The 14,147-nt window shown below is 43.5% G+C and overlaps 1 protein-coding gene across 6 annotated transcripts in view; it reads right to left on the reverse strand.

Moving 5' to 3' along the window:
* stxbp5a (syntaxin binding protein 5a (tomosyn)) overlaps positions 1–14,147 on the reverse strand; it is a gene marked incomplete at both ends in the record, with an annotated part of 141,733 nt that overhangs the window by 41,437 nt on the left and 86,149 nt on the right. For all 6 annotated transcript variants that reach the window (XM_083789965.1, XM_083789963.1, XM_083789961.1 and 3 more), the window contains 2 exons: positions 4,131–4,214; positions 6,322–6,385. In XM_083789965.1, coding sequence (XP_083646091.1) covers positions 4,131–4,214; positions 6,322–6,385 — 148 coding nt within the window. The remainder of the gene's footprint in view (positions 1–4,130; positions 4,215–6,321; positions 6,386–14,147) is intronic.

Below are 14,147 nucleotides of genomic sequence, written 5' to 3' on the forward strand. Positions count from 1 at the left end.
ATATATATTCTTTTACAAATTTCTTCACCAAGTGACAGATGTGTTTTCCGCATGAGTCAAGGTCACATGTGTAAATAAGTTCCACGGATTTTGGCCAAACGAGGCATGAGTTATGCTTGTTCAAAGTGACACACACACACACACACACACACACACACACACACACACACACACACACACACACACACACACACACACACACACACACACACACACACACACACACACACACACACACACACACACACACACACACACACACACACACACACACACACAGACAGACAGACAGACAGAAGAAAAAAACATACCAATACAATAATGGCCGCTCCACAAGTAGAAGAGTGAAGAAAGCAAAAGGGGAAAGTTAGGCTGAGATATGGACAGAGGGGCGAGGAAGGCAACGGAAATCAAAATCTGGCCACAATGCGGGTCATTGATCAAAGCCAGATTCGGTCCAGGGTGTTGAGTCAGACAGAGCCGTGCAGAGTATGACGTACTGCTGATCCACCACAGTTAAGAATAGCAGTCCACTGGATAATAACCCCCAGGGGAAGGGATGCTCTCTCAGCTGTTTTGGGGTTATGGCAAAAACTTCTATGCCTACGTTTGGCTTAGTTACATGACCACACCTTTGAAATCAATCCTGCAAGATAGTATAAAAAAGCCAAAATGCAAGTCGGTGTATAAAAACCGACCTTCACTCTTCTCAACTTCCTCAGTTCAGGCCCACAACCACAACTACAAAACTGCTGTCTGAACCACGGTGGACACTGGTCCAAGAAGGACACTTCTTAGGGTCTGTGTTCAGAGAAAGCGTTTTATGAGCCGAGGGAGTGCTTTGGATATCATGTCCATAGCGCTCACACGCATCGTTTAATGAACAACTCGTGCAACCGTTGCTGTGCTGTCATTTGTGTTATTAGCGCAAATAGCTTAGCTGAAACAACATAAACGTACTGTAGACTGGTGACAACGATTAAATGTACGGTCGTAAGTTACCCGGTTGTCAGACACAGCGCCAGGAGGATCAAAAGAGCAGCACAAAAGAGCAGCAGGATCTTTGAAACACGATGCTCGGCATGCGGGAAAGAGGAGCACAGCAGCGTGTATTTAGCATAGAAAGTCAGCTAAAATAATGCTTTCTGTGTAAAGTACCAAACAAACGCCTGATAGAGATGATTGTCTATATGCTTAGACAAAGAGCTGTCATTTTCTCAGCAGTCCTTAGTGACAGTGCTGTCTTTGAGGAGGATATACAGTAACTTTGAAAACAAACCAAGTAGCTACTGAAAGAAAGCAAAAAATAATGCAATATATACGTTGCACATGAAAAGATAGCAGTGCGAAAATTATGTAAATGTTACAGCACTGTCTTGTTGCTGACATCAGCGGCAAATGGCAATTAATGAGAGTTTATGCTGAATCATTACCACACATCCATGACCTACAGTATATATAATATGTGAAAATGGGTAGGAGCCATTGGAAAAAAACAACAGCATTTTCATGTGAACCTTGATAGAAGCAGCGATATCAGAAGCTAAGTGGCAATTAATATTTTCTCGTACGGTCGTTTTCAGTAAAAAAAAAAAAAAAAAAAAAAAAACTGACAGTAGAACACTCTTCACCCTTACTTTCACAACCATGCCTTGCTGTCATGAAGATCTGGCATACATACAGTATGCATCCCAATTCACATCACAAAAAATACAAGCTCACAATGTGATCTGCTATTTTGTTTTTGCTGCAGATTATAATCCATATTGACCGAAGATTATAATGCCTTTATAAGTATGTTTATACAATGCTTTATAGACGGGGCCTTTGAGGGACAGCAGCACCTATACAGTACAACCGTACTTCTCTCTCTGGGTCCTTGGGGACCACTTTGATTCCACTTTAGGATCTTTAAATATGAATTAGCCTACACTACATTCAATTCACATTAGTCAACCCCAGGGCCCACCCTCAATCCAGGTAGTTATACTTTAAGATCTGACCCTGAAAACGATGTGAACATCGCTTATAGCCAGAGGTAATAACAATGAATGAAATATATATATTATTATTGTTTTTAATTTTCAAGCCCTAGACCCCCTCAGAGTGAAACACACCTCCGCTCGGCGCGGTCTGCTCTGGCGTGCGTTTGCACTGAGCAAATGAGAAGCGGTGTAATGTGCGCCTCTAGGGAGGTGTAACCACAGGGCCGGGGGAGGAGAGATGAGCTCTCCCATAAGACATGATTAGAGTCCCTTAGGAGCTTCAGCGGCGGAGATTGGAATGCCTTTAGGAGCAGCGAGGGCATATTAGCTTATCTGAGAAGTGTGTGAGAAGGAGAGAGAGAGAGAGAGATGTGCACACATACAGAATTATACAGGGTCCTGGGTGACTATCATAGCACGCTTACAAAATGACAGCCCCGCCAATGAGGGCAACACCAGCATGAGTACAGTGGTAATCTCATTATCCTTAACACACTGACACTGTGACTCGGCGTATAAGTGCTACGCAGAGACACCCTCGTGTCGACGCGTGCGTGGTCATTTTGCACACAAGCGAGTGTATACTGTTGTGTGTTTGTATGAGTGTCTGTATGTCGGAGAACTGTGTGTTCCCGAAGTCATTCAATCTGCTTACACCACTACTGTGAATTTATGAACCATTTGACATTAACAAATGTGTGCGTTCGCTAAGATGCTCTTACACACAATGTGCTTTGCATACAGTACCTGTTATTGACCCGCTTTTATTCCTGCAAATGCTGCCTCGGGTGTAACAAATAATGACACACGCTTAACTGCTTTAAGAGGGGTAACCTTTTGTTAAATGAAGTTCGTTTGTTAGAGTAAAATTCAGGAAAAGCTTAACATGTGTGCCAGCTAAGTGTTTATAAGCTCATTTTGGAGACAATATTATGAAGTAGGTGGATGGATTCTCTTTCAATATAGGTATTTTATCCTTCAGTAATCCAACAACATCCAAAGGTTATTAGCCACAGATCACTTCTCCCTATCCTGCTTGCGAATTGGGGAAGCCAAATAAATAGGTAAAATTGGTGCAAAGAAGCATTGAAGCAACATCATTATTAAAGTTTCATAAACGGAATTTTCAAGTGAAGTTTATGGGAGGAAACTTTTAAGTGATGATCATGCGCCCTGCTGCACAGCATTGAATCAACATCAACCCACCTCGAAACTCGAAAGCGCACTGGTGTGCGTGTGTGTGTGTGTGAGAGATATCACAGCGTAGGGTCCAGAGGCCCAGTCAGTTTAGATCTTGCAGTCTAACTTCGAAGAGAGGTGGCGAAAAAACAAGAAAAACAACAAAGGATAGCCTACTCTGGCAGGCTGGCAGCCCATGTGCAAACCACAGCATGCAAGCCGCCTTTGTTTTCAATGATCCCTCCGTTCGCACGTCGGCAAACCCGTTCTCACCTATCGGCCGGAGATGCGCTGACCCCACCCGAGATTACAGATGCCAGGGTGAAACCTGGTTCAAAATATATTTGACAAGATAATATGACACTGCAGTACGTGCTATTGTGCTCAACCAACAACAAACAAGCCGGCTTGAGACACCATAATTAATAGAGAGAATTCTGCTCTATTCCAATGGGAGAGACAGGAGGCTTTCCTAATCTCCTTCCTGATAGTCAGCAATCAGCATGCATCTTCTCCCACTGGCATCAGCTTGCTCACGTGTTTGCACTCATTCACACTGGAGGTGTGTGTGTGTGTGTGTGTGTGTGCGCGCGCACACGTGTGTGCGTGCGTGCGTGCGCACGATTAAGAAAGTGTATTGGTACGTGTGTGATGTACACAGGTACATATCAAAGTACATGCTATACACATGTGCCTTGTCAACTCAAGGGAATTATCGCACTCACTCACAAAGAGATTCTCCTTTGTCTACTCGACGTCAACTCTCGCAGGTAAACAATACATTGCACACACATCACATCACGCCACACACAAACACACGCTATCTGTTCAAAGCTGCTGCTTCATGAATATGGGATGAGATTCCGCTTTTTACTGCTTTCTCCCCAAGAACAGAGGAGTGCGGAGCTAGCGACGGGAAGTCATCATGAAGCCGTGAGAGTAGAAGGGTAACGGAGAGTTGCTCACCTCGTCGTAAGTATAACGATAGTCAGCCTTCTTTGATTTCAGGTCCCACAGGACCACGATGCCGGACTCGTATCCCAGTATGAGCTGGAGAGGAAGAGCGACAATGAGAGACAGTGTTGATTTGGACAGCACAATTTGATTTTAGTTTTAGTCATAGTCTCTTGAATTGTTTTCATTTAGTTTTTGTCACATTTTTTTGTCACCTGGCATGTTTTAGTGTTAGTTTAGTCGACTAAATATCACAAGATTTTAGTCGACTAGATATACAGTTGATATAGTCGACTAAAATGTATTTTGGCGGGCCTTGAAGCCGTCGTAATGGCTGATTTTACACATGCAATTGTAAAGTGACTTATACCGGATGTCTTGTCCACTAGTCCCTTCATTTTAGTCTAGTTTTTATTTGTTGACAAAATTGTCAACATATTTAGTCTTAGTTTTAGCCATCATAGCTTACTTTTCATTTACTTTCCATTTAGTTTTCGTCAGTGAAAAGGTTGTCGACAAACATTTTTCCGTCATAGTATTGTGCTGCATTCACATGGTCATTTTAGTCCCTTCTTAATATGTTATTTCTGGCATGTTTATGCTTTGTTTCAGACACTAGAGTGGTGCCCGTTGGCCACTGGCCTACTTGGAACGATGCAAGTTGGAAATGCATGCCCCACCCTGTTATTATGTCTGTGTCCCTTTAATGCCCATATATGGAGTTCTTTGTCAGGCATGCTGGTCAGTCATGTGTTAGCCTCGATACCCAGGCTTTCATTTCGTCTGCGCGTGCGCGAAAGATGAAAGCCTGGAAAAAGCCGTGGGCTGAACCAGTCTAAAAGTGGGAGTCAACCCTTCCGGGTGGGCGTCGCTCTAAATGATGTGACGTAGCGCTGCACTAGGGGGGAGAGGAGGGGCCGGGGGTGACGGACAGATCGATGAGATCCAATCAGGGTGCGCGCATTTCTGAGGCGCGACCCGCCCCTCTAGACCAGAAATGTCTCTGCTTAGGTCAGGCTAGTGTGTTGATTCTGGACAAACCGGCTATCCAACGGATTCGACACCGGGCACTGCACTCCCTGTGGGTGTGTGGAACGCCTGTGTCGAATTTGAAGTCGGTGGGGCCAATGGTTCTCGAGTTACGTTGATTACATACGTACGTGCACACGTACGTACACATACGCACAGGCATTTATAGATGGATATATGTGTAGAGAGGCAAGAAACCAAGGGCAGAAAGAGGGGAAAGAAATGCGAGACAAGACGGGGGTGAATATCACCTTAATCAGGTGAAGTGAGACTAATCTTTTTTTTTTTTTTTTTTTACCGTGTCAATCTGAATTGGCCCTTTCTGAGACACACACAGAAGGAGGAAGATCAAATGACGTTTCAATATGTTCAAAGGTTACTCAGGCAGAACATCAATAGGAAATTGCCCTAGATTATAACAGATATAACATAAATAGAGGATGATGACGCCAGGCTTTTATGCCTTCATAACAGCTACAAGGACCAAGAAGAAGAAGAATAGAACATAGAGGTGAGACACTTGGTGTGTGCTTTCTGCAGTGGTGTAGTACTAAGGTACTTTTACTTTACTAAAGTATTTCCAATTTTCAATACTTTTTACGTCAAATATTGTACATTTAATCCACTACAATTATATGAAAACGTACTAGTTACTTTCTATAATTGTTTCTATACATTTTGTCTTATCTTTTGAAAATAGACGATCTATAAGCTCGTAAAAAAAAATTCTTTCTTTTTTTTACATTTTACACTTTTGAAAACGTATGTGAAACGGCACATTCTGCAAGAGTAGTACTTTCTTCTTTTGGTACTTTAAATACATTTTGATACCCATACTTTTGCACTTTTTACTCAAGTAAAGCTTGAATTCCGGACCTATACAATTGCAGTATTGATACTTTTACTTATATATTTGAGTAGCCTACTTTTTCCACCACTGGCTTTCTGAAGCCAAAGTGAGGCCGAGCAAAGATGGGGCTGCCCTGAAACACATGTCAAACAGCTGCAGGTTTGATGAGACTGGTATGACTACACTATATATTATATATGCATTACAACTGTGAATTGATCCAGCGTCGTGTGTGTGTGTGTGTGTGTGTGTGTGTGTTTCCATGTGTGTCTAATATCTCTATTGTGTGCATGTGTGAATGTCCAGAGGACAGCCATTACTCACCTTCCCCTCGTCCATGGGGTTATCACTTATATGGACCACAGGTCCAGGGTGGGCCTTGGAGGACCTGATATAGGAGAGAGATAGAGAGAGAGAGAGAGAGAGAGAGAGAGAGATTCAATGCAAAATCTCTTTCTGTACAGGCAACAATATTTACAAACGGAAATCAAATTGTGTTAAATCCGCCGTGGCTTTGTCGAGTGTCGACAAAGGAGGGGAAAGGAACTGGTTGGAATAACGTGTTCCACGCGCTACGTCCAACCCAGAGTATTCTAGTGAGAGAGTGGCGACACTAGCATTGACTCCCGTTGTAACATTGGAATGCGAAAGTGCTCATTCTATCTCAATGGGATAGTTCCAATGTTTGGAACTATAGCCCATAGCACCATGCTTTGCGGCGAGATCAAAGCATGTCGCTACTCTCCTACTCTACACTCTGTCAGGTGAAAAGAAGCTGCTCGGACTCCTCGTGCATGAGCATGAGGTCAGTCCGTTATTCTCCCCTGGTTGGCAGAGAGAGTCTAGCACCCTTACATTAAAATAATGGTCAATATATGGAAATCACACGTGGCTTCATTGGGATCACAGAGACACACATGTGGAGTGTGAGTGGCGTTAAGAGTATGCAACTCCTCGTGTGAGTATACTGCATGTGGAGATGCCACGCAACCAACCCACTGAACCCAGGCACTAAAAGGCTGTTTAAAGACACGATTCCACTGCCACGCATGATAGATGGCACTGTCAACTACACAGTCGCAAGGGGTGTGTGCGTGCGTTTGTGTGTGCGTGCGTGCCCGTGTGTACCCTTGTGTCTGCATGCATTTGCATGTCTGAATGGAAAGTCGGAAAAAAACCTTGTCTGCCTTGCAGAATACCTCCAGATTACCTTCCAGATGCATCTATCTCCCCCCCCCCACACACACACACAGACCCTTCTCCCTGGCAAGTGGCGACAGGATCTTCCTAAGTTCCTACCCTCTAGTTTGACCTACAACGACTAATGTAGCCCACAGACTGACGAGGAGCATCACATCACAGAATGCCTATCAGTCAGGAAAGCTTAGAAGGATTGATGATAAGGATAGACACATGCCAAGCATTAAGCCCAGAAGCCCTTAATGATTGGAACAAGATTCCAGCTGCAGCAAAGAACAAACACAATCAGATAATTGTTGTTGGCCATTCACTTTTATTGTATGACAGATAAAAAGGTCTACAAACCACTCTTGGCATGTAAACAAATATAATTTGTTCTCAACGGACCTCCCCTGGACAAGGTAAAAAATAAATTGCAAACAATGCACATTTTTGGGACATTACAGTCTGTTATTACCCTTGACGGAAGTTATCTAGCATAACAAAAATACATAGGTCTCTTAAATATCTTAAACTGTAAAGGAAACAATGCTCCTGGAGTGTATTAGCATTAGAAGCCAAGCCGTTCATGATTTGAGGCTTTTTGTTAAAAACGGGCCAATCCTGCAAACTTTGGAAGCCAATGTTAGGCAATTAGAATGTAATGTGAAATGTGTTGGACAGTTCCGTCTTGAGCACATGACTATAGAGATACTGTGTAACGATTTGTGGGATTTTTGGATGTGAAAAATGCAGGTCAAAAGTTTTTCCTTGGCCTCTAGGGAGTGTGCATACAAGGTTGCACGCAGATGGATGCAGTTCTAGGTAAAAATCTGCCTCATGGTGGCGCTGCAACAGGCCGTTCTAGAACATTTGGGGCAGAGGTTCATCGTTGGTATCCAGGGAGTGTGTGTGCAAAGTTTGGCATCGACCGGGTTAACGGTGCCGGAGATTAGCAATAACATACTGTTTAGTGTAGGTCTGCTATTTTTGAAAAATCGAAGAACGACTGACATAGAAACATAGCTTTTTCAGAAAACTGTCAGGATGTAGAAGACATTTTTAGAATCTGATCTCAGGTCAGAATGATTCAGTTTTCTTTGGGTTGCCAGTTCTGTGGGGTGCTGCTGGAGGTGATTGGCTGGTCAAGGAAAGGTGGGCCAGCTGCTTCGGGTCTGCTTATAGCTGAAGCTGATGGGGAAATTGGATGGCACTATGCTCCTTCTGCACTACGAGAAGGCCAGGGGCAGTAAAGGGGATTATTAGTCTGAATGTGATATTTCAGTTGTATTGTGTTTTTCCACAAGTTAATATTAGTTCAGTCAGACAACTCACGAATAGATTTAACCAATATTTATTATATAATGAGAATACAAGTGTGCATATAATATTTTATCTTGGCGTTCGGCTCTGCTACATTTTTCTCCCTGCTCGGCACAATTAAACACCATCATTAAACATTAAGAGCAGGGAGATAGATATACAATAAAAAAACCATGGGGAACATAAATAACAGAGCCCACCGGTGGTCCTGGGGTGGCAGTGGGAGCAAACATCACATAACAGCAACCAGGAACCATGAGCAGAAGGAAGGCATGCAGGGAGAGCATCTGACTGAACTCCGCAAGCTACGTATCATTTTGGGTGATATGGACGTCACAGTGGGGCCAGATAATGCTTAGCTCCACTCATCTGACCTGTTGACCTTCAACAATGTTGCCCAAGAAATGGGACAGCTTTTAATGTTGCAAGAGCAAAGGTTTGACATTAACCACCGGTATTACATTCTACCACCCTTCACTACTACATCTGCCTCTTCCATGACCTTGCCTCTGTTTATCGTTTTTTATTTTGCCTTTCCTGGATATTTTGGATTACTGACCCCTTGCCTGCGTTTCTGACTACGAGACTGCAAACTATAATTATTTTTAATAGAATCTGCTTAAACTGTTCAACTGTGTCTGGGTCCGCTATTGAGTCCTACTGAGTCTGACAAGCTGATTCTAATGAGCTTAGAAGTATTTGGCAGATTGACCTGAATACTATAGGGTTCTTTGACAGGCAAAGGGAATGTATTTTAGACTGTTCACTCCTCCTCTATAATGTGGAATGCTTGGACTTATACAATGTAAAATCCTCCACAGAGAACACCACATGAATGCTAGGTTAAATATGAATGATGCATATAGTACTGCAGAGTAATACTTTGGCTACATGCTGTTGTCAGTCCCAAGCGATGAATACTGAGCTCAAATATTGTAATTCTATTAGAAGGCCCTCAATGTATTCACCTGTGTTATTGAATAATGACGAATATCTGCCTAATTTCCCTCTACAGTGTTATTAAATTGCCTGATTCTGAATAAATGTTAGTTTTCTGGCAAGAATTTGCAGTCAGTACTCTTATGGCTTCATCAAGCTTATTATGAATGTCTGCTGAGTCAATGGGCAGAAATATAATATATAATATATAAAGTAATCTGCCAACATCAAAGATGACAGCCAAACAATGTTATCTAATGCTACTGGAATTCAGATGGCCATAGTTGAAGGAATTACCTTAGACCAAATTAATTTATACAAGATTACTATGAAAACCTGTAAAACATGTTAGTCCGTCTGTCGTTCCGTCCGTCACACCACCATATATGGCCTCGTGACACGTCACGCCATATGGCTGTCTCCATATATGAAGATCATGACACTGACCTTATCAAAGGATCATCAAGACTGGACCATCACCTGGATCTGCATATATGGAGCCGGCCAGCAACTCTACATCTGACCTCAAACCCTTAGATCTCCATATATGGAGCTGACCTGTTCTGATATTCCATATGTTGATTGAGTCCACAGGTCGCATTTACTATGGAATCGTGCATGTCCCGTCAGTGTGTTCTTCGGTTGGTTGGTCACCCCAGGCACGCCCCCTGGTGCCCAGGTCTCGTGACATCACGTGACATCATCAGGGATGGAGATCCCCGATGTCATAGTGAATGCGACCTGCTGTCGCAGTAAAGCCCATATATGGAGATCCCTGATGTCATCAATATTGGCCAGAAACTCTACATCTGACCTCAAACCCTTAGATATATGGATACCGGTATATGTCAGAACCTGTTCTGACATTCCATATGTTGATCCTTCCCCATCCATCCTTCCTCTTCGATGTCTCCCTTTTGACTTTGTCCATTTAAACTCTAGACGGGCCCGCCCCAAAGTTATTATTGCAGCCGCGCCCGGCAGCCGGCGAGAGTTCTCAACAGGCCCGAAAATTCAGGCCTGGTCCTACCTGGGCCCTCATCAAACCCTGTACACACAAGACAGGCAGTACAGAATTCATTCCATGTTGATCTGACCCCCCATGCCAAAGCGCCAGCGCTCGCCCAGCAACCCCGCCCTTTAGGGCGAGGTTGCTTCTCGCCCTCGGGCATCTTACTACTAGTACTTCCCCACCCGTCCTTCCTCTTCTATGTCAAAGTCAAAGTCGTACAATTTGTCACACACGTTACCGCAGTGAAATTTGTTCTTCGCATTTGACCTATGACTGATACCTGTCCATTCAAACTCTAGACGGGCCCGCCCCGAAGATATTAGTGCAGAGATACTAGAGTTCCCAACAGGCCCGAAAATTAAGGCCCTCATCAAGCCCTGTACACTCAAGACACTGCCCCCGCTGCCACCCTTAGATCACCATATATGGAGCTGACCTGTTCTGACATTCCATTTGTTGATTTGACATCATCAAACCCTGTACACTCAAGACACTGCCCCCGCTGCCACCCTTAGATCACCATATATGGAGCTGACCTGTTCTGACATTCCATTTGTTGATTTGACATCATCAAACCGTGTACACTCAAGACACGCTCCATATATGGCCAGACCTCATCAAACCCTGTAAATTCAAGACACTGAAGACACGCTCCATATGGGCAGTACAGAACTCATTCCATAATGTTGATCTGACCCCCCATGCCAAAGCGCCAGCTCTCGCCCAGCAGTCTGCCGTCACCCAGGCGCCTGGATAGACAAAGAGACGAGGTCACTTCTCGCCCTCAGGGTGTCTTACTGGTGATATTGATGTAACTATAATGTGAATTAATGCAATTCATTTTGTAGGGTTTTTTTTGCATGTGTGTAGGGTAATATGTTTTTGCGTGGACCACCGTAAGACTAGCCTGAGCTAACGCTAGACCTTTCTGGCCTAGATGGGAGGGTCACGGCTCAGATTTGCGCACACCCTGATTGGTTCACCGATCTGTCCGTCAGCCCCGGTCTCTCCCCCCCCCCCCCCCCCCCCAGTGCAGCACTGTTATTGTGTCGACCAGAAGCAGAAACCACTGGTTGCTGGAGTATACTATTCTAACGGACTGTCAAAGTTATTTCCACAGAGTCGGCACACGTTGGTTTTTTTCTTAGACAGTGTGGTGGGTTCTTCAGCCATTCTCCTCATTTTCCTCGCATAGCCTCATTTGAAGTTCCACTGGTAATGATTTCCTCACGGTGTTATTTTGAGGGGTGCACACAGCTCAGAGCCCTGACATCATTTGGAGCGATCTCACTTTTAGGCCAGTGCAGCCCATGTGTAAATCCAGGCTTTCATTTTCCGCGCAGACGAAATGAAAGCCTGGGTATCGAGGCTACCGTAAGACTAGCTGATTGCCATGGCATGAGTTAATAGGGATCCTTTTGAAATAAACAATGTAACTATAAGTGTAGCTAACAGGACTGCAGAGCTGCACTCGTTTGATTCTCTGGGGACGTCAGAGGACGTTTTTGAGAACTAGCAGGTCTAGCAGGTTCTCTTCCTCCTCTTCTGCTTTAATTAAGTCCTGCAATGTAATGAGTGGATGTCTCTGGTTCTGCTATTAAAAAAAGGTCTTAACCCATTCTGGACGGGAACCCCTTTTGATGTTTTAAAGCGTTACGTTAAACTTTAGCTATTGAAAAATAGCAGATCTACAAGCTTGTAGATCTGCTATTTTTGAAAAATCACTTCACTCTCATCTGGGGACCCCCCAAAATGATGTTCCCGACCCGACCCACAGGTTGAGAACCACTGAAGTAGAGCTCTACCCCCCCTTCGCCATTTTTTAGCAAGGAACATCCCATTTGCTCCTCTTGTGCTATGGTCAAATGAAGAGTAGGATATTTACGAGTCATATCTAACCTTATTATGGAAATGAATGGCTAACAGAAGTACAAATTAGATCATTCATAAGAAACAACAATCACAAAATGTTATGGATGAGACTACACCATGCAGTATAATGTGATCTGAGAGATGGGTGTGTGTACCGGCGTTTTTAGTACACTCACTAAAAACGCTGGGACAACGCTCCACACGTCCCAAACTGTTCTCCCTTCTGGCTCCAAAACTATGGAATGCACTTCCCATTGCAGTCAGAACTGCAGCATCACTCCCAATCTTCCGCCGTAGTCTGAAAACCCACCTTTTCAGACTCCATCATGGCCCATAGCACTTACCCTACCCCCTTAAATAGCATTTCTGTAGACTTAGATAGCATTTGATACAGACTTATAGCATGTTATGTAGACAGCACTATAATTGCATTTTATGTAGTCATAGACATAGTTTATATGTATAGTTTCATTAGATAGATATTCCACTGTTACGTACGTTCTTAGCTTACGCATGTTTCATGATAAATGCTTTTTATGTGATGTATTCCCATGCTTTTTTGTTCTTGCTTAATTTAAATCGCTCTGGATTAAGAGCGTCTGCTAAATGCCTTAATTGTGAATGGGTACAGTAAGTAGCACACTTCTTTGTTTTATTCCCTCACCTCCAGTCACATTTATGGGTGTGAGTGTAGAAGGACAAGGATAGAGAGGGAAAGGATGAAAGGAATCGTCTACTCTCCTACAGCAGTTGGGTCTCAACCTTTTCTGCATTGAAAATCTATAAGCATTCGCGGACACATTTGGCTGCCGTGTATAAGCGGCCAGACGGGTGGGTCACGTGCATTTTCAGAGCATTTTAATTTTCATGAATCGATCAGTCGATTTTGTTCAACGTGCTTTGATTTCCTACTTATATAATTTTAATGAATCAATCGATTGTGTTCCCGGCTTGGATCAATATACTTTAATTTCCTACTCATCACACCGAGAACTCTATTTTTTTTTAACGTTTTTATTTATTTGATTGTTTATATTATTAATACAATCTGAGGGTTTTGCCAATTATTTGGGCAGTGTTGGGTGGGCTGGTGACAGTGGCTCTCAAACGGTTTAGCATGTAACCCAACCAGAAATGAGACATTCGCCCAGGAAGCGCACATATAGCGCGTCGCTTTGCAAGCTTGTATAGATGAGCTATTGTCACTACTTCTTAATTATTATTGTTTTAATGTGTGGAATTTCTTAGGTTTATTTATTTGTTTTATATAAAATGTATAGCCTACAATTCTTTTACATTCATTGTAATAAAAAAATCTATCTCATCGTACATCATCCTACCTACATCATCTCATTCTGGCCAATCACAATTTGCGTCCTCACCCTCGTCGTCAATGTTTGTGTTACACAATGTTTGCGCTCCCACAAACGCTCAAACATGTCCATTCATTGTCAATGTTTGTCTAGGACAAAGTTTGTGCACATGTACACACCAAAAGCTGGCCATAGGAGGGGCTAGCGACCCACAAAAATGTTATTCATACTAAGTCGTGACACAGAAAAGAAATATCTGTGTGTGACCCACACGTGGGTCCCAACCCGCTGTTTGGGGGAAGCAGTGTATTTGAAGGTAGCTCCTATGGGCGGGCGGTCAGTCAGTCAGTCAGTCAGTCAGTCAGTCAGTCAGTCGTCTCTATATATAGCCTGTTAGAGCTGGAGCCTTATTATCTAAGCTCTGCTGCAGCTGGAACTGTTGATTTATCTAATCCCCCTTCACCGGCTGTCTCTCAGTTAACAGGATGCTAGGTGCCTCACGCACACACACA

The sequence above is a fragment of the Protomyctophum parallelum genome, assembly GCF_964188405.1.
Source record: "Protomyctophum parallelum genome assembly, chromosome: 19".
Taxonomy (NCBI): domain Eukaryota; kingdom Metazoa; phylum Chordata; class Actinopteri; order Myctophiformes; family Myctophidae; genus Protomyctophum; species Protomyctophum parallelum.